The 19301-nt window shown below is 46.4% G+C and overlaps 1 protein-coding gene across 5 annotated transcripts; it reads right to left on the bottom strand.

Annotated features, from left to right (window-relative positions):
• Positions 1-265: 265 nt before the first annotated feature.
• LOC127306647 (mitochondrial inner membrane protein OXA1-like) lies at positions 266-18530 on the bottom strand. 5 transcript variants are annotated; one of them, XM_051337322.2, is made up of 9 exons: positions 18028-18530; positions 17848-17929; positions 15965-16009; positions 15767-15825; positions 7217-7283; positions 6928-7059; positions 1661-1777; positions 868-922; positions 266-776 (listed from the first exon to the last, which is right to left on the bottom strand). In XM_051337322.2, the coding sequence occupies exons 1-9, from the start codon at positions 18471-18473 to the stop codon at positions 583-585; spliced, it is 1197 nt and encodes a 398-aa protein (XP_051193282.1). In that variant the 5' UTR covers positions 18474-18530; the 3' UTR covers positions 266-582. The 5 variants fall into 5 exon arrangements, with proteins under 5 accessions (XP_051193282.1, XP_051193291.1, XP_051193307.1 ...); XM_051337331.2 differs by having other exon boundaries at positions 18034-18530; XM_051337347.2 differs by lacking the exon at positions 1661-1777.
• Positions 18531-19301: the final 771 nt, after the last annotated feature.

Raw genomic sequence — 19301 nt, 5'->3', positions numbered from 1 at the left:
AGGGGAGGTGGTGGAGGAAGGGGTGCCGGGAAGGTCGCCGCCGGAGCCGAAATCCACTTTGCAGCGGCGGGGGAGGAGCATCGGTAGGGAGCAGGGACAGAGCGATGGAGGAGACGGGATGGGGAGAGGATAAGATTCGATGAGAACGTGGTGGGCCCCATTCTCCCTCTCGTTCGGTTCAATAGCTAGAGGGACACGTACGTGGGCCAGCTGTCGACCCGGACGATCAAACGCTTGATCCCCCGGGGGAATAGAAGCGTTTCCCTTTGAAAATTCAAATACTTTCGCACCAAAATCCAAATGTACAATGTCATTGGTATCAATGGAACACTATTAAAAAAAGATCATGTCAATGCTAACCAGGACATCTCGCGATACCTAAGCTACTTAGCATATATGATAAAAATGTCAGTACGCTGCCTATTCACCTCCACTCTCTAGTAAAAGTAGCAGCCAGTCATACTCTAATCAACTGGATTCAAATAAAGCATAAGACGACAGTTGTTAGGTGATTGCTGACCCAGAAAGTTGTTAGTGTTTAACATATATAGAAAGAGCAGCAAATCGGGATTGTGTCAAAATTTAACCGCCTTTGGTCGATTTCTTATCAGAGTCGTATTTCCCTGTCTTTGGGGGAACTGGTTGTTCCTGTTCTTTGACAAGAGACGGGGAATCTTTAGCAGTTGGCCTGTTTAATCCAGCACAAGAGGAACACCTAAGTCCTAGCTCCAAGGGTGCGCCAAATAGTACTGCCTGCACAGCTGGCTGCCTAAGAGCTGTAAGCAATGAAAGCACGCGTTTGCGTCAAGTGTAATGGAAATAAACCCAAACCAATTGGAACGTATAGGACCCCCTGACAGGGCTCACCTCTCCTTTCTACAAGACCCACAGAGGTCCACGCAACGAAGGACCAGGAAATCGCCTGGACAGGAGATAAATTTGGATATGTTAAAAAATATTAACATAAGAAAGCAGGGCAGCATCAGCATGTTTACAAGATTACTTACAAAACTTAGTTGGATTCAATATTTTGACCTTCATATAGCTAGATGCACCATAATGCACTATTAGAGAAACAGCTCATGGGCTAGCTGCTAAACATGGTAACAAACCTACTACCGTTCTGTTACTTGAAACCCAAAAGTAAGCTCTTATTTTTTAACCGGGGGGGTAATATAAAGCCCACGTATTGGCATAATAAAAAGGACGTATTGGCATAATACATCACAAAATTAGAAGCATATAGCAAACCGAAAAATATGGGGAATTGATATATTAACCTTAGGATCAAATGCACCTATTATAGTTAGTACACATGTGCACCTCAAAATTCCCCAAAAAAAATCATATTACTAGACCGTTTTAGCATACATGCATCAGCATGTCCAAACATTGTGTACAAAAAAGATGATCGTGTGTACTGCACAGTGCACGTATGGCAATACTTATACAATGTATTGATATAGTCTAACATGTATGGTTGTTTTGTGGATTCTACGTGCACAAGCACTCAGATCAATAATAGGCGCATACGACCCGTAGAGCATAAAACCACTATTCAATCAAACACCTTTATGGGGCTCTTATTTTCAACCATATAAACAAGTTTACTGTACTTAGTAACGAAAGATTCCAGGTAGAAGCAAGTACTCCGCACTACCTGAGGAAGGGTTGTTGTCCACAGCATAGATAAAAGAGATATTGCTCTCCAGACCTTCTTTATTCTGTCCTTCTTGCGAGTGCATTCTTTACATCTCCTTATCGCATGGCGATCGAGCTAAAAGCCAAAATTTTGTATTAGCTGTCTTTCCATTTTGACTTGTGAGACGTCAACACTTTCCAGTATTTATCTTTGGCCATCAATTAGTGAAAGAATATGTGGATTCTGTCATACAAAACTGATTTCATTGAAAAGTGATTTTAGTACTAATCCAACAGTATCAGTTTGTATCAAATAATTTATACATTGTTTGACAAAATGTCGGCACCTTACTTTTCACATTTGAGGGAATAACAGTTAACACTGAATCTGCCCAAGAAATTTTGACAAAATATGGGAGTAACAGATGCCTTAGAAGGTTAGACTAACATATATCAATCCAAAACTAACGAATCAACTATCATGACCGGTCTCAGAAGATAAAAGGAGAGCATAGAAGAAAAGAAAGAGATATAAATAAATGAGGTCCGATTACCAACGTTGAGCAATGCAAAGTTGCAAACTGACCAAGAAATATGTGTACACTAGTTTATTTGAGTTATACTGTTACATCATATAATTACACAGAGCAAACTGCACAAAGAAGTCAAATAATAAAGCATAGCCATACTTATAAGTGATGGATGATGGATTGACAGTATAATGCATGAAAAATGTAAGTATATTGTATACCTTCAAATTTTTTTTCGAGAAAACGCAAAGGGCCTTTGCGTTTCATTTCATTGAAAAGGAAGAGTTTGGGTTACATCCTCCTAGGAGGCAAATTACAGGAAAAGGGGCAAAAAAATCAGTGCACGTCCCAGGTGGGAGGCAAGACTACTCTTAGCCCTTGTGCACCCACCCGCGCCCAGAGCCTGCTTTCCTCCTTGATCCTAGTCACTAGGGAGTGGATAGATGGTTGAGCGCCTTTGAAGACGCAATCATTTCTATACTTCCAAGTCATCCAGGGGATCAGTAGGGTGGTGGTGGCCAGTCCCTTGCGCATGGGGCTAGGGGTATCACGCTTTGCTTTGTGCCACCATTCCATGAGGGATAGCTCGCCATCAGGTGGCCTGACTGTCATTCTGAGCCAGGCTAGAATTTCATGCCACACCTGCCTGGTGAAGGGGCATTCCAGCATCAAGTGCCGCATCGACTCGGGTTCTTGATCGCAGAGGAGGCACTTGGAGTGGTGAGGCAGCCCATGGCGAGCCAGGCGCTCGGCGGTGCAGCATCTATCAAGGTTGGCCAGCCAATGGAAAATTTTGACCTTGGGTGGCGCCCATGTTTTCCAAATCAGCTTCCAGGAGAAACAAACGGCTGATCCATGGAAGGTAGATAGGTAGCATGAACTGGCCGTGTAGGTGCCAGAGCTGGTCCATTTCCAAACAAGCTGGTCAGGCTGGGCGCTAAGGGCGATGCTCTGAATCTTCTGCCATAGCAGTAGATACTGCCCAATCTCATGAATGCCGAGCACCCCCTGGATGTCAAGGGCCCAGCTGTTTCCATGGAGACCGTCGTAGACCGTCCTGAGCTTTCTTCTCCTCTTGGGAATGCCGCTGTATAGAAGCGGTGCGATTTCACACACGGCTTGTCCGCTGATCCAGAACAGCGCTTTGTGGCCATTGCCAACTTTCATGGTAGTGGAGGCGAAGAATAGCGCGCGCTCATCAGCCGAGAACTGCAGGTCCAGGCCACTCCAGGCACGGCTGTCATCAGTGCGTGATAGCCATAGCCATCTCATTCTCAAGGCGAGGTCGGCACGCTCCAGGTCATGGACACCCAGGCCTCCGAAGGAGATGGGCCGGCAGACACGTTTCCAATTGACGTGGCAGTGGCCGCCTGTTATGACCGTGCTGGTCTACCGCCGGAGGGGGCCCACTGGCCCGGCCGGCCAGGCTTAGTTAGGGGCTTAGTCCAATTAGCAGATTAAGGTTTCGCAGTTTTCTCTTATAAATACGAGTTGTAATCGACAAGATCAATTAAGCAATAAACATACTTTGTTGCCGACTCCTCAAGGAGTCGGAGTTCCCAAACCCTAGCGCCGCCTCAGCCTTGCGCCGCCGCCTCTCCCGAGCCGCACAACGGCGCCCTAGACCTGGTAGATACGCTGATTCTACCACCGCCATTGGCGGCAGCACGCCCAGCCCAGCCCACAGGAAGCCGCGCTCAATCTTCTCCATTGCATAAAGGGATTTCTTCGGTGGCGCAAGGACCAAGAGCTGGTGAGGACAGATTTAACCATGGCAAGGCATCCAGATTTGTTCATGAGAGCATCTCCACCGGCGGCCCCCAAATAGTCGCCGGCACTGCTGTATGAGGGGCGCCGGCACTGCATACTCCATCTGGGGACGCTGTTCCCACACCGGCGCCTCCCAAACGGCGGCCCCCAATTTTTTTTTCTTTTTACAATATTTTGAAATAACATATCAATCACATTTTATTCATACAATCACACAAATAGAATTAAATTATTCATACAATCAATCAAACAAATAGTACTTAAATTATTCATACAATCAATCAAACAAATAGTACTTAGATTATTCATACAACCTAACAAACAAATAGTACTTATTCATACAGGCAAACAAATAGAAATAAAATCATGCATTGTTGGCGGCTCCTCTCCTCGCCCACAAATGCGCAGCTAGATCCGCCTTCAGTTGTGCATGGACATCTACATCTCGAATTTTATTGTGCATATGAAGAAAAGCGGCAAATTCTTGGGGTACATGCTCTACCTCAGCAAGTGGCCCTTGATAATCAAATGGTTGATCATCCTGCACAGGTGCGTCGCGCTCGCTTTCAATGATCATGTTGTGCATGATCACACAGGCGTTCATCACCTCCCACATCCGCGTTCATCACCTCCCACATCTGAGCCTCAGACCAAGTGAGAGCAGGTACCTAACAGTGGCGAAACGCTGCTGAAGCACCCCAAAAGCACGCTTAACATCCTTGCGTGCTGCTTCCTGGCATGTTGCAAAATAGGCTTCCATCTCGTTTGATGGAGAGGGAATTTTCTTCACAAATGTAGCATATGTCGGGTAGATACCATCAGCTAGATAGTACCCCTTGTTGTATGCGTGGCCGTTTACCTCAAAGTTCACGGCAGGAGCTTGTCCCTCAACTAGCCTGGCAAACACCGGAGAGCGCTGCAGCACGTTGATATCATTGTTTGTTCCTGCCATGCCAAAAAATGCATGCCAAATGCAAAGCTCATGGTCTGCCACCGCCTCAAGAATGACATTGCACTCACCAGTATGCCCCTTGTAGATCCCCTGCCAAGCAAAAGGGCAATTCTTCCAGCCCCAATGCATACAGTAAATGCTTCCGAGCATCCCAGGAAACCCTCTTGCTGCATTCTTTTGCAGGATCCGAGCTGTATCATCTTGTCTTGGTGCTCTCAAATAGTCTTTAGCAAACACCGTTATGACGGCTCGGCAGAACCTGTAGAGTCTCTATACATGTCGACTCTGCCATCCATAGGTAGTCATTGGCTGTATCTGGAGGAGCTCCGTATGCAAGACAGCGCATTGCAGCAGTGCACTTCTGAATTGTGGTGAAGCCCCACAAACCTGTGCAATCTTGCTTGGCCATGAAGTACTTGTCGTACTCCCTGACGCCGTGGACAATCTTCAAGAACAACTCCTTGTTCATCCTAAACCGGCGCCGAAATTCCTTCGGCGAATGAGTCGTGTCGTCGTTGAAGTAGTCGGCGTCAAGCAGCATTGCGTCGGCTTGACGACGCCGGTTGATGTTCCTCCTCTTGCCTGGCTTTGAGCCGCCGTGCCGAGGCACGACGAAGAAAGGCTGGCGAATGCGCAGCATGTTCGTCAGAATCAGCTGCTGTTGTTGCCGCCGAACAGCCTGAAAGTTCTGCTCCTCCGTGAACAGCTGCACCATCATCTCGTCGTCGCTGTCCATCGCGGCAATCGGACGAACACCTTGCGGGCGGGACGAAACAGCGGCCGCCGGTCGAGGGGGTGGCGGCCGTGTCGATGGACGGCGGTTCCTAGACAGTCGGCGGTGTCTATTGCAAGCAAGGGCGCAGTGGCGAAGGCGACGGTGGCGATCTAGAGGGGTGGGAGTCAGCTCGGGCGTGGGTAGGTGGTGAGAAATCGGTGTGTCTGGCTGCCAGGCGGAACCCACACTCGTTTTCAGACGTGCCGCGAGGCGCCGACGCGCCCGATTCGCGCCCTTGGCGAAGGGGCCGGCACGGGGTTGCCGGTGATTCTATTGGGCTCGAAAATTGGCCAGCGCCGTTTGGGGCGCACCGGTGCGAGCCCATTTTCGCTGTCGGCCCCCAAAATGCTATCAGAGCCGCTATGGGGGGCGCCGGTGGAGATGCTCTGAGGCCAGCCTTCCATGTAGGCAGCCGCCCAGCAATTTTGTCGATGACGGGCTGCAGCTGAGCGGCGATGGGTCGCCGGATTGACAGAGGGATGCCAATGTAAGTGATGGGCAGCTGCACTAATGGGCACCCAAGCTCTGCGATGATCGGCGTGACGTCATCTTGGTTACACTTCAGTAGAGTGGCCGAGCTCTTGCTGAAGTTAACATTATTCAGGCCCGATGTGCGACCAAACAGGCGCAAGATCCCCTTGATGGCCTCCGTGTCCGAGCGTGATGGGTGGCAGAATAGTACAACATCATCAGCATACAGGGAGATGGACGGGATCCTTTTGGTCGGGTGCAGCTGTTGCATGATCCCGGCCTCGACAGCACGCCTGAAAAGGCGTCCAAGCACGTCGACCGCCAGCACGAACAGCTGTGGGGAGAGCGGGTCGCCCTGGCGCAAACCTCGCCGGTGCCAAATTGGTGGTCCAGGCTCACCATTGAGGAGCACACGGGTGCTGGCGCTGGTGAGGAGGATTGTCAGCCACTCCAAGAATCTGTCTCCAAAACCATATTGTCTCAGGGGAGGAATGGCCATGAGAGCGAGTCAAAAGCTTTCGCCAGGTCAAAACCTCGCTCTCGCTCTGCAAATTTATCAAAAATTCTAGGCACATAGTAAAAAGAAGTGTATGTGTTCAATTATAAGTGCCCCAAAACAACCAACCAATGCACGGACAACTGAAGCACCGCAGATTGCTAAGTAATCTGAACTGAGTGTTGTTTGAAAAAATTACTGCGCTTAATGCATCTTCACTCATAAATGTAGGCCCTGGGGGGCTTCTATTGAACAAGAGCATACACTTAGATCAGAAAAACTGTACGCATACCTCAACACGAAGCATGATGAACAGTGATGTTATCATGGGAAAGATGCAAAGAGCATCAGGGGTCGTCAGATCAGTAAACCAGAATGCACCACCCGCATTTAAAGATGGGACTTTCTCAACCATGTTTGATATCTAGAAGCATGACAGAAGAATGAGAAGGCAAATATTCTGTGAAAACAGAAATGCTGAAGGTGGTTGTGGTGGTGAAACATTGAAAGTGGTTGTGGGGTAAGAAGAGGTACACCAAAAGTTAGCTTAACAGATGGTTCAGCATGTGAAGTCAACTTACAGCAGAATAAAGAGTTATAAAGGTGTACGTTGTCGCAATGTGTGGAAGAATTATCAGAAGACGTAATCTGTGAACAAAAGCAAGCATTTAGATCTTAGAGAAACCCATGCAAGCTCCCTAAAACAACATGTAGGAGCAAAAAGAAGCTGGAGACTCTTTATGGCATAAAGTTAAATTTGTCAGCCAAAGGGATTTTTTCTCAGCACAATAAAAAAGCACAGAAATCAGAGGCAACAATCAGCAAGTGGAAAGGTGAAATACACCGCAACATGAATTATTATGATTTTGGCTACGGCCAGGCACTCACACCACGGGCACTACAGATTATTAAGCGCACCATACTATTATTAAGGAAAAGTAGAAAGTGTGCACATGCACTCTATTTTCACAACAAATAAGCAATATATTGAAGCAAAATATTTTCACTAAATTGTCCAGCAGAAGCGCCCCAATTTGCTGAAGGAAGGTATAAACATGGACATTGTACAACAACAAAAGCGACAACACCCTTTTTTCTGTCTAGAATTGCATATGCAAGAACACAAATAAAAGGCCCTAACTAAGTTTTCACGTTTACACATATTAAAGAGGATTTTCAGCTCCATGGATCCACTCTTCATTACAGTTGGATGCACATATGTTTGCCTAGGGATCTAAGGGCTGTACTGTCTAACAGTAAAATTAACAAGGAGCCTACAGTACTTGGACAGTGCTACTACAGTTCTCTTGAAATGTTGTGCCACACAGCCCCCAATGAAGACTAGTTCTAATAGTATTTTTAAACTGGTTTTCTGCTAGGCTTTAAACAAAATCTCCTCTTACTTATCAATTCACCTCGTTTTGGTAACGTTTGTGTACCATTTACAAATAAAAACGATTGACAGTAACACATGTTGCAGTGTTCATTGATTACTTTGTGAGTTCTCATTTCATAGATTGCTCCGCGTTCATAGGATAACTTTTTCGTACAAATAATAGCGCTTCAGCATAACATGATTCCCAATTTTGAAGGTTTGCATAAGAAATAAAGAAATAAACAATCATTAAAATCCCAATGTAACAAGTATGTTATGCATGTGCATTCTTACCATCAAAAAATGCATGCTCCCTATGCAAATGATGCAATAATAAGTCAATAATTTGATAAAGTTGTGAGGACGGAGAGCCATGCATCCTGCATTACAGAAGTAGGGAGAGAGAGCCATGCATGCTGATCTAGCTCCACCGCCACATGCACTGAACGGATTAGTTTATACTGACAATATTCATGCATTCTCGGCCATGGCCACGCATATTATAAGTCGCTGCTGATGTCTTACGTTTTTCTGACCGGTGGCAGAAGCCGGTAGCAGCATGCGATCAGAACAATGTGCAATGCAATGGTTAACGATCTTGCGCAAATGTAGTATCAACCGTTTTAACTCGACTTGCCAGGTCACATATTAAAGTCTCATCCGGTGGCAGCTAAACATGGAGCTACGAGTCCATGCTTCAGCAAAACATCTCCCCAGATCTATGTCTCTTATATAAAGCAAAACCCCACTAGAGGTTCATTTAAGTTGTCTATCTTTACATGCATCCTATCCACATCATCTCATATTCACAGCCGTCCGATCTGATTGTCTTCTTGATTTCCTGCCATCTGATCTATTTGTCCAGCCACCTAAACAAGTTTGACGTCTCAATAGAAAAAATTGTGTGTCTGCCATCTCAGTTTTATTGCACCCAGTCATCTTCTCCACGAGAGCCCTTCCGCCGCAGCAATTAACTGCATTCGTCTCTTCCTCTTCTCCACTGTTCCTCGTCCTCAGACTTTTGCTCTTCTCATGCTTAAACTAACAACAAATGGAGACAACAGACCCGCAGCAGCTAGCCATGGACGATGACACCTGCACATAGGTGATAATGTTTAGGCAGTCCTCAATTCCACTACAGCAATCCTCTGATCTTTGAATCATCGATTGGTGTTCAGGGGTTTTTTAGAATCATTTTTATCGCTAATTTCGCTGGCTAGATGATACGCCTGACAGAACGGGGATCTAATTTTTTCATTTTGGCTTCTTCCGCAGGACGGAGAGGATCAGCTTCTTGTGAAGGATGAGGCGATCAAGCGTAGATGGCGGGAGTACTTTGACAACCTTTACAATGGAGAGGTTGAGAGCTCTACCATTGAGCTAGACGACTCCTTTGATGATACCAGCATGTGCTTTGTGCGACGTATCAAGGAGTCTGAGGTTAAGGAGGCGTTAAGGAGGATGAAAGGAGGCAAGGCGATGGGTCCTGATGGTATCCCCATCGAGGCGTGGAGAGGCCTTGGAGACGTAGCGATAGTATGGCTAACTAAGCTTTTCAACCTCATTTTTCGGTCAAACAAGATGCCCGAAGAATGGAGACGGAGTATTTTAGTACCAATCTTCAAGAACAAGGGGGATGTTCAAAGTTGTACTAATTACCGTGGAATCAAGCTGATGAGCCATACTATGAAGCTATGGGAGTCATTGAGCACCGCTTAAGAAGGTTGACAAGCGTGACCAAAAACCAATTTGGTTTCATGCCTGGGAGGTCTACCATGGAAGCCATCTTCTTGGTACGACAGCTGATGGAGAGATACAGGGAGCAAAAGAAGGACCTTCATATGGTGTTCATTGATTTGGAGAAGGCCTATGATAAGATACCTCGGAATGTCATGTGGTGGGCCTTGGAGAAACACAAAGTCCCAATAAAGTACATTACCCTCATCAAGGATATGTATGATAATGTTGTGACAAGTGTTCGAACAAGCGATGGCGACACTGATGACTTTCCAATTAGAATAGGGCTACACCAAGTCAGCTTTGAGCCCTTATCTTTTTGATTTGGTGATGGATGAGGTCACAAGGGATATACAAGGAGATATCCCATGGTGTATGCTCTTTGCGGATGATGTGGTGCTAGTCGATGATAGCCGAACGGGGGTTAATAGAAAGTTAGAGTTGTGGAGGCGAACTCTCGAATCGAAAGGTTTTAGGCTTAGTAGAACTAAAACTGAATACATGAGGTGCAGTTTCAGTTCTACTAGGCACGAGGAGGGAGAGGTTAGCCTTGATGGGCAGGTGGTACCGGAGAGAGACACTTTTCGATATTTGGGGTCCATGTTGCAGAAGGATGGCGATATCGATGAAGATGTGGGCCACCGAATCAAGGCTGGTTGGATGAAGTGGCGCCAAGCTTCTGGCGTACTCTGTGACAAGAGAGTGCCACAAAAGCTAAAAGGCAGGTTTTATAGGACAGCTATCCGACCTGCGATGTTGTATGGCGCTGAGTGTTGGCCAACGACGACATATCCAACAGTTAAGTGTAGCAGAGATGCGCATGTTGAGATGGATATGTGGCCACACAAGAAAGGATCGGGTACGGAACAACGATATACGGGAGAGAGTTGGGGTAGCACCGATTGAAGAGAAGCTGGTCCAACATCGTCTCAGATGGTTTGGACATATCCAACGGAGGCCTCCGGAAGCGCCAGTGCATAGCGGACGGATAAAGCGTGCTGAGAATGTTAAGAGGGGTCGTGGTAGACCAAACTTGACATGGGAGGAGTCCGTTAAGAGAGACTTGAAGGTTTGGAATATCGACAAAGATTTAGCCATGGATAGGGGTGCGTGGAAGTTAGCTATCCACGTTCCGGAACCATGACTTGGCTTCGAGATCTTATGGGTTTCAACTCTAGCCTACCCCAACTTGTTTGGGACTGAAAGGCTTGGTTGTTGTTGTTGTTGTTGTTTGGCTTCTTCCGCAGGGGAATTGGATCCAATGTGCACGCCTCAATGTTGGCACAAGATGATGTGCATAAAGATGCAGCTTATTTATACAAGATTTTGCCTCCAATGTTGTATGACCTTTTCTTCAATCTCGCCTACCTTCTACAGATGTGAGTAACGTCTTTTTCTTTTAATTCATGTTTCCCTTACGACTCTACGAATAAAAAACCCCATGGGTTTTTTCCATTTAAATGCTACTGCATACACCATGTACTCTGATATGTGTGATTGATGCCTTTTTTTCTTTCTCACCTGCACAAGTGTAATTTGATCTATGAGACTCTTTTCCTTCACAGTTTTGGTTGTCCCAATCAATTATCTGCTATGCAGTCCATATTTGCATCTAAATATATCTTTTTCTACCTATCCTTTTGTGCAGCAATAAATCAGATTTTCTGAGAGCTAATCAAATTTTCCCTCAAGTAGTATCAGAAATTCAGGAGAATGATAACAACATACTCATTATTTTCGGAGATCATTCTTTTTAATTAGAATTTTCTCAGCATGTTTCATCGGCCCAGCTACATATGTTTGTTTGGTTCCCTTGGCCGTGAATTTTCTTTTCATAGTATAAACGCTAACTCAGTGTGAAGAAAATATGAATTCTAATTTAGGATGCAGATGATGGTGCAGTAATCAACCATGGTCAAAAACATGAGGTGATCAATTTTTATTGTTCGACAGGTTTGACGAGGTAGTTAATTGTTTATCCTTCAACAGATCTATCTTGGTTACCAGCTCAACAAGTAGAATATCTTCAATATGTCCTTACATGGTTCAATCAATATTGTGGAATGTGGAAAAAATATTCACTTACATTGTGTGAGAAAAATAATCTTCTTAATATGTTGTACCTAATACTCCAGTTATATTTTTTGTATCATGTGATCTTCAAGCAAAAGGCATTGAGTGCATTTTAACAAACGAAGTTTTCACATAATGCACTTACCAGATAAATAATGCTCATATTTTAGGGTATAAGCTAAGTTTTCTTGCGATGGTGACTACCGGCCGATCAGCCTTATCCACATCTTCGCCAAGTTGGTGGCGAAAACGTTGGCTACCCGCCTTGCCCCCCGGATGGAATCTCTTGTGGATCGCAACCAATGCGCGTTCATTCGCAGACGTTGCATACATGATAACTTTATGTTGGTACAGCAGACCGCTAGATTCCTCCATCGGGAAAAGCAGCCGAGAGTGATGCTCAAGCTGGATATAGCTCACGCCTTCGACTCTGTTTCGTGGGGTTTCCTTCTGGAGATCCTGCGCAAACTCGGGTTCGGCCCTAGGTTTCACGAGATCGTGTCCATCCTGCTTTCCACAGCAAGTACTAGGGTGTTGCTCAATGGCGCGCCAGCCCCCCCCCCCCCCCCCCCCCATCTGGCATCGGAGGGGCCTGAGACAGGGAGATCCCCTGTCGCCATCGCTGTTTGTTCTGGTGATGAACTCGCTCAACAGGCTTTTAGCGAAGGCTATTGAGCTGGGGGTCCTAAGGCGTCTGGCAAGACGAGACTTGATGACTTCGGTCTCCTTCTATGCGGACGATGTGGTGATCTTCTGTCACCCAGATGAGACGGAGCTACGAGCTGTTCGTGGTATCCTAGAGCTCTTTGGGACGGCCTCTGGGTTGCATACCAACTTCGCCAAATGTTCGGTATCCCCGATCGGGTGCTCGGATGAGGAGGCTGCTGGCGCTGCTGAGCGCATGGGTTGCCAACTAGCGCCGTTCCCGGTGAAGTACCTCGGCATACCACTGTCTATCAGGAGGTTGACGGCTGCCTCTTTCCAGCCTCTGGTAGACCGGATTGCTGACAAACTTCCCACTTGGAGGGCGGCTATGATGCCAAGGGCGGGGCGTCTGACGCTTATTCGCTCGGTCCTCGCAGCGATCCCGTTGCACCAGCTGATGGTGTTGGGGGTCAACAAAACCGCTCTGAAGCAGGTCAACAAAATCCTGAGGGGCTTCCTCTGGGCCGGCAGAGCTGATGCCAATGGCGGGCATTGCCATGTCAATTGGGCACGGGTTTGTCGACCTCTAAGGCTTGGGGGCATCGGGATCCCGGACCTGGCTCGCACTGCTACCAGCCTGAGGGTGAGGTGGATTTGGAGGATGCATACTGATCCCCTGCGACCTTGGCGCGGGCTGGACATGAACTTCTCGAAGGTGGAGTTGGATGCCTTCGCGGTCTCCACCACCATGGTGATCGGGAACGGGGAATCCGCCCTCTTCTGGGAGGACAGATGGTTGGACGACAAAGCCATGAAGGAGGTGGCACCTGAGGTATATGCGCTGGTACCAAAGCGCCGGAGAAAGGCGCGTACGGTCCGCCAAGCCCTGATGGACCGCACCTGGATCGCTGACTTAGTAGGGGCACCAAGCGCCCTGGCACTATGGCAGTACGTGCAGCTGTGGTGCCGGCTCAGGGATACCCAACTCTCGGCGGATCCAGATAGGATGGTTTGGCGTTGGACGCCGGATGACCAGTACTCCTCGAGTTCTTGCTATGACGCCCTCTTCCAAGGGGCGATAACTGCAGGCTTCTGGAAGCTGAACTGGAAATCCTGGGCGCCGCCAAGGGTGAAATTCTTCTTGTGGCTGGCCTGCCTTGACAGATGTTGGACGGGGGAGACGCTGGCCAGACGGGGGTTGCCGCATACCCCCAACTGCCCGCTCACGGAGACCATGCGCCATCTTCTCACAGGCTGCTCGTTCTCCAAGATGGTTTGGTTTGAGGTGTTGTCGTGGATCCGATCCACTTCAAGCCCTCCCTTGGCTGAGGGCGACTTCGCGGAGTGGTGGTCCCTGGCAGTGCGGACCGCCCCTCGCCAGCTTCGCAAAGTCACGTCGTCGGTTATCATGCTTACGGCATGGTGGATATGGAAGCATCGAAACGCGGTGGTCTTCGACAACGCGCGGCCTTCGGTGACGTCCCTATTCAACGACATCGTGGCGGAGGCGCGGCTATGGGCGGACGCGGGAGCCCGGGGTGTGCGCCTTCTGCTCCCCTAGACTAGGTTTCTTTTTCCTTTTCTTGGGTGGAGTTGTATGGCGTGGTGTTCGTCCGGCTTCGGGCTTGTACATATGACTTTCTTTTCTATCAATGCATCGAAATGCAAGTCTTTTGCGTTTTCGCGAAAAAAAAAAGTTTTCTTGCGATGGTCAATGGAATCTCTGACAAATTTCTCTGAATGTGCCTGTTTCGCTAGATGACCTTAGCATTACCGGATCTTTTGTCCGGTTATTTGACCTTTACATTTGCAGCTTCATTAGTTTTATCTTTTTTTTTGGTAGGTTTTCCTCTATTTTCAGAGTGTGGTTTCTGCTCACCTAATTTTGTTGACTACCACATACTATGCACTTATACAACTCCAACTCATGTCTCATATTCTAACATATAGTATGTACATATGTAGCTTCCGCTCATGTCTATAACTATTCCAGTGAATAAAATAGTTTTATCATCCAGTTGACTTCACCAAACTTGCATATTTCCCGCAACGTGCCATTGCAACATGCAACCTATTTACGTAATCATTTTTTTAGCCATCAACTTACCCAGATCATCAATTTTTTGGTTGTTAAATAGATGTCATTTCATGCTTGATTAAATTTAGCCTCTCAATTATTATGAACAGTTGAACCTTGCATATTAATAGACAACTTCGGGTTTCATGTGTCTAACACTATTTCATATACACAACAAGTTTACTAAAGAGATTCCCGCTGCAACGCGGGGTATCTTTCTAGTATATGTAGATAATCAGACAAACTATGTATATGCAAGGCTGTCCTCGTTGGTAATGCTCACAGCGTGGTAGATGTGAAAGTAGTGAAACACTTTCGTCTTCAGCGGCAATAGACGGCATTGCCATGCTGCTAGACAGCACTATCAGTGTGGAGGCAGGATTGTGGGCTAAGGCAGGGGCAACTGGCCTACACACGCTACTACCAGCGGATTAGTGCTTACAGGTGTGGCTTATGTTGTTGGTATTTTGGTCAATTCGTAGGCCTGGTGTACATAATTTTTTTATGTATTAACGCATCAAGACCCAAAGCTTTTGCAATTTTCCAGGAGATAAAATGCAAGTGCATGGAGCGTCTCTGCCGGTCTGCCCATGACTGAGACATCCACTTGTGCTATCACGTGTGTCAAAGTGGAGACGATTAGCTCCTGTGTCGCTGCATCATGCACATCATTGTGCAGAAAGTGGAGCTGTGTAGAGTAACAAGCCCTGTGACCTGACGCGGTTTTCTGTGGTGACTATTGGCAACCAACTACATGAAGTGTTAATTCAAGAATCTGATGTACTAACATGCCACGAAGTGAAAGTTCATGATATGCCGTTGTATCATGCATGAATGCTTAGTCCAAATAAAAAAAATGATTCTGCTTTTGAGATGGACTGCTTGCCCCTGATGAAAAAGGACTACTGATACCATATAAAAAATTGAAAGTGTCTATGCCAACAACAAGCCATGCCTTCAATTGAAATCGTTCCAATTCTCAGATGAAACAATGTAACATATTTTTTCAAATTGGATAACTTTTACGCAGATCTTTGCCATGATTAAACACTTGAAAGAAAGGTAGGTGAACCATAAACTTTATCTTCTCTCTTTAATGTTAGCATTAAGCCATCACACATGTCTCTTGTTTCATCAAGCAAGAAAACATTAACGCCCCGCCAACAACACCATCAGACAAACTTCAGTGTCGTAATATAAAGCTAAGTAAAGCATTTTACATACTTTTTGGTAATATGACGCCCTGCATTTTCAGCTTCTCCCCTTGATGCATGATCCTTAGCCTGCAGAAAATGATTGTGTACAATTAACTTTCTTGGCAATAGAATATGCAGATTGTACAATGAAATAGGAGTAACAAAAAATCTAGTAGTGTTGCACTTCTCGTATTGCAGGGATCATGAATAATATCGTGATACATACATTCTTTACCAACTTGCCAAAGTGACCCAGATCCTGACGCATCACCTATGTAAGCTTGAAGCATTAAAGAATGTAAGGTTTAAGCCTGCGATTAAAACAAAATTCTTTCAAATAAAAATATACGGCAACCAAAATTTATTTCAGTTGGCTCTGTAGTAACGCATTTTTACAATGCACGGGAGTTCTGCAAGGACTTCCTTTATTTGCTTTTATTGCACAATTTATGGATTGACCATTGTTTTAGTGTATATTCTAATTTTCCAATAGATTTTAAAATAAAGAAACGATCATTGTCATGGCTGACTGCAATCTAGGCAGCTTGCGTCACTATTTCACAGATAATTCAAGTGCAACTTCAACCAAAGCAAGCATAATATCCCCACCTATGAGCATATTTCCAAGGGTTAATTAGATAGATGCCACTACAATTTCCGGTTATTTTAGAAATACCACTCTAATTTTCCTCTTTTGAAGAACGCCACTACAATTCTCTGTACAATCTATATATGCCATTATGCTCACATAAACTCATGTATTGGCCATTATACTCCCGTATTTCGAAACATGGACCGGCTCGACCTGAATCAGACGTGGACCAGTTCGACACGCAGTGCTATTTCCATCTTCCCCTGCAACCGAGTCCTGATCCAGCCCTAGAACCATGGCGGCGGCAGAAGCCAGGGAACCTGGCAGCAAAAGAGCACCTGATTGCCTCACTCCCTACCCGTCTCTCTTACTGGGTGGAACTTCCCCAGAATCTTCCCTCCCCGTGGCGGTGGAAGGACTGGAAGACGACAAGCATGGCGGCAGTGGAAGTCACCAAGCATGGCAGCAGAGAGCACCATCTGATTCCTGCATACCGACCCGCTGTTGTCCCACTCCCTAGCGGCGAAGATCACCTATCAATGCAGTTGTGACTGCGGATGCGTTCGTAGATGGGAAGCTGATGCATCCAGCTAACCATCAATGCGTACAACAGAGGCAGCAGCAGCAGAGCTCAGCACACTGTTGTGTCAATGGCGGCATGACCGGCCTCTCTCATGGGCGAATGGTGGCGTGGCCGACTGACCGGCCTCTCTATTGCAGCAGAGCTGGGCTATCGACAGCGAGGAATCAAGTTTTTTTTGTCTCACCTCACTCAGCGCCACGGTGAAAGACAGCTCACTGGCTAGAGGTGAGCCTGATACTAGTCTTCGACACGTATATGTACATACAACAGAAAATACATGGTATAATGGCTAGTACATGTGCTTAAGTGACCATAATGGCATCTATAAGTTGTAGAGAATTGTAGTGGTGTTTCTCAAATAGCCAGAAATTGCAGTGGCATTTACCCAATTAGCCCTATATTTCCAAAACACCCTACCAATGATGGTGATGAGAGGACAATCTCAAATACCTCAACTGGTGAGAGAGCTCCAATTCTCCAAACCGATGAGTGCACTAAACCTTAGTGATATGGATAATTATTTCGAGTATTGATATTTTTCAGCTTGCTATTGTTTCACTAATTTTAAAATGCCTTTCACTTGATATCTGGCGCATATTCTAGTTTTGAGGTTACCAAAGGTGCCTAATTGATTTTTTCCTTTTTCTTAGTTGCTGCTTTTATACTGTTTTGCATTAGTACATAAGACAGAATTGCATGAGATCATGTTGATTTACTCAGTTCAAGTTGGCTTAGTGATTTGGTATTTTGAGCCCGCCCTACGTTTTCAGCCTAGAACTGCAACTGCTTATAGCTAGTTGGGTACATGTAAATACTGGCTATACAAGATATACTTTCGGTGCCCAGTATAAATAAATAAATAAATAAGCTGTTGTAATTGAGATAAAAGTCAACAGAAGGGACGAACATCCCTAATTCCTTAATAAGATCTTACATATGCGCTCTTTAAGTAAAGCATCCACACTGTAGACACCACACATCGCAGCAGCACCGTGGATAGAGCAATGGAAATCCACCTGCAGCGAAAACAATACACGATGAACATGATGTAGTCAAGAGACGAAATTCCAAGGACACGGCAAATTAAGGGCACAAAATCCTCAAACGCCTAAACCCTGACCAGTTAAAACCGGTGATGGAATGGACCGCGTCGATGAGATGCTGCGCCGCCGCGACGGCCGTCGACGAGTCCTCCGCGGCCCACGCCACCTCGCCGGGGAAGCTCGCCGGGGCCGCCCCGGCATGGGCGGCATCGGTGAGGACGTCGGTGAAGTCGGGGCCGCGGGAGACCGAGGAGAAGCTGCGGCGGGGTGGCCCGGGGAGGAGGTGGAGACCGAATGGGAGGTAGTTTAGGGTTTGTGATGTCCCGCATCCGCAAGGGGCGAGCGCGAAATGGAGCGACCGAGGCGCGGGCTGGGGTGGAAGGGGCGGTGGTTTTCGGGGCTCGCCGGTGGAGTTAGATGGAAGAAGCTGGTGGATAGACGGACGGAGGCGGCGCTCTAGGAGACCGGAGAGGCCGCGGGAAGCGAGGTTTCTCCTCGCGGCGGCGGCGAACGCCATTGCCGCTCGGAGAGCGGTATCTGAAAGGGAAGAAATTACTACTGTAGTTCTTGCGGCAGGAACTATTTCTTTTTTTTACATGACCAGTTTTTGTTACACTAATAAAAAATAACTAGTTTCATGCTTATAATTGGTCACTATTCAAATTTCAAGAGGTGTAGATCTTTTGCCCCACTTTTTTTCGGGGAGATATATTAAGATAGAAGAGAGTTTACAAACTATGTTCTCCGATTTATCATCCTTTTCAATGTAACCGATAGTTCGCCATTAGGGCATGTACAACAATGTTGAGTCAGCCGTCTGTAACACGTTCCACGTCTGATTTTTTGTGAGGTGGAAGAGAGAGATTGTGGAGACAGAACGAAGGTGTCTGTAATTCTACAGACGGTCGATAGCCTAAAAATTCGCTACTTACATACGCCTGTTTAGCCGTTGTATGAGATGGAGTCGGTATAGCTGTGGCCCCAAAGGAAATCCCCATACACCGGTTTCCACAAATCACGGATACAAAAGCGAACTGCTTCATTACTTTTATCTGGAAGAGGTGTCCGTACTGCTATCTGTAAATTACGTGGAGAATTGCTATAGACAGCAGCCGATGGAATGAATGTACATGCCCTTAGGGTGTCAAGCGGTGTCCTGCATCCGTCCCGCGTAAGTGGAACCACAGCAAAACAATCACTGGAATAAACTCGAAATTAATGTATGATTAGCTCAACGGTTCTTCCCGCAACCCACACGCTGGACACCCTCGTTCGCCATATATTTGTGTGTGATAAGTTTTGTATTTATTTAAGATTTGCATAAAAATGAGGAAGAAACAACCCT

Source organism: Lolium perenne, chromosome 1 (assembly GCF_019359855.2).
Source record: "Lolium perenne isolate Kyuss_39 chromosome 1, Kyuss_2.0, whole genome shotgun sequence".
NCBI lineage: Eukaryota > Viridiplantae > Streptophyta > Magnoliopsida > Poales > Poaceae > Lolium > Lolium perenne.
The sequence above is the reverse complement of the archived record's forward strand: the minus strand, read 5'-3'. Positions and strand labels throughout refer to the sequence as shown.

What these genes read in the sequence shown, in the direction of transcription:
- LOC127306647 (XM_051337322.2), bottom strand. Translation starts at nt 18,473, where the DNA reads ATGGCGTTCGCCGCCGCCGCGAGGAGAAACCTCGCTTCCCGCGGCCTC. An exon ending in ACCGGTTTTAACTGGTCAGG is followed by an intron (nt 17,930 to 18,027) that starts GTTTAGGCGTTT and finishes TTTTCGCTGCAG; the next exon opens with GTGGATTTCCATTGCTCTAT. An exon ending in TTTACTTAAAGAGCGCATAT is followed by an intron (nt 16,010 to 17,847) that starts GTAAGATCTTAT and finishes AAGCTTACATAG; the next exon opens with GTGATGCGTCAGGATCTGGG.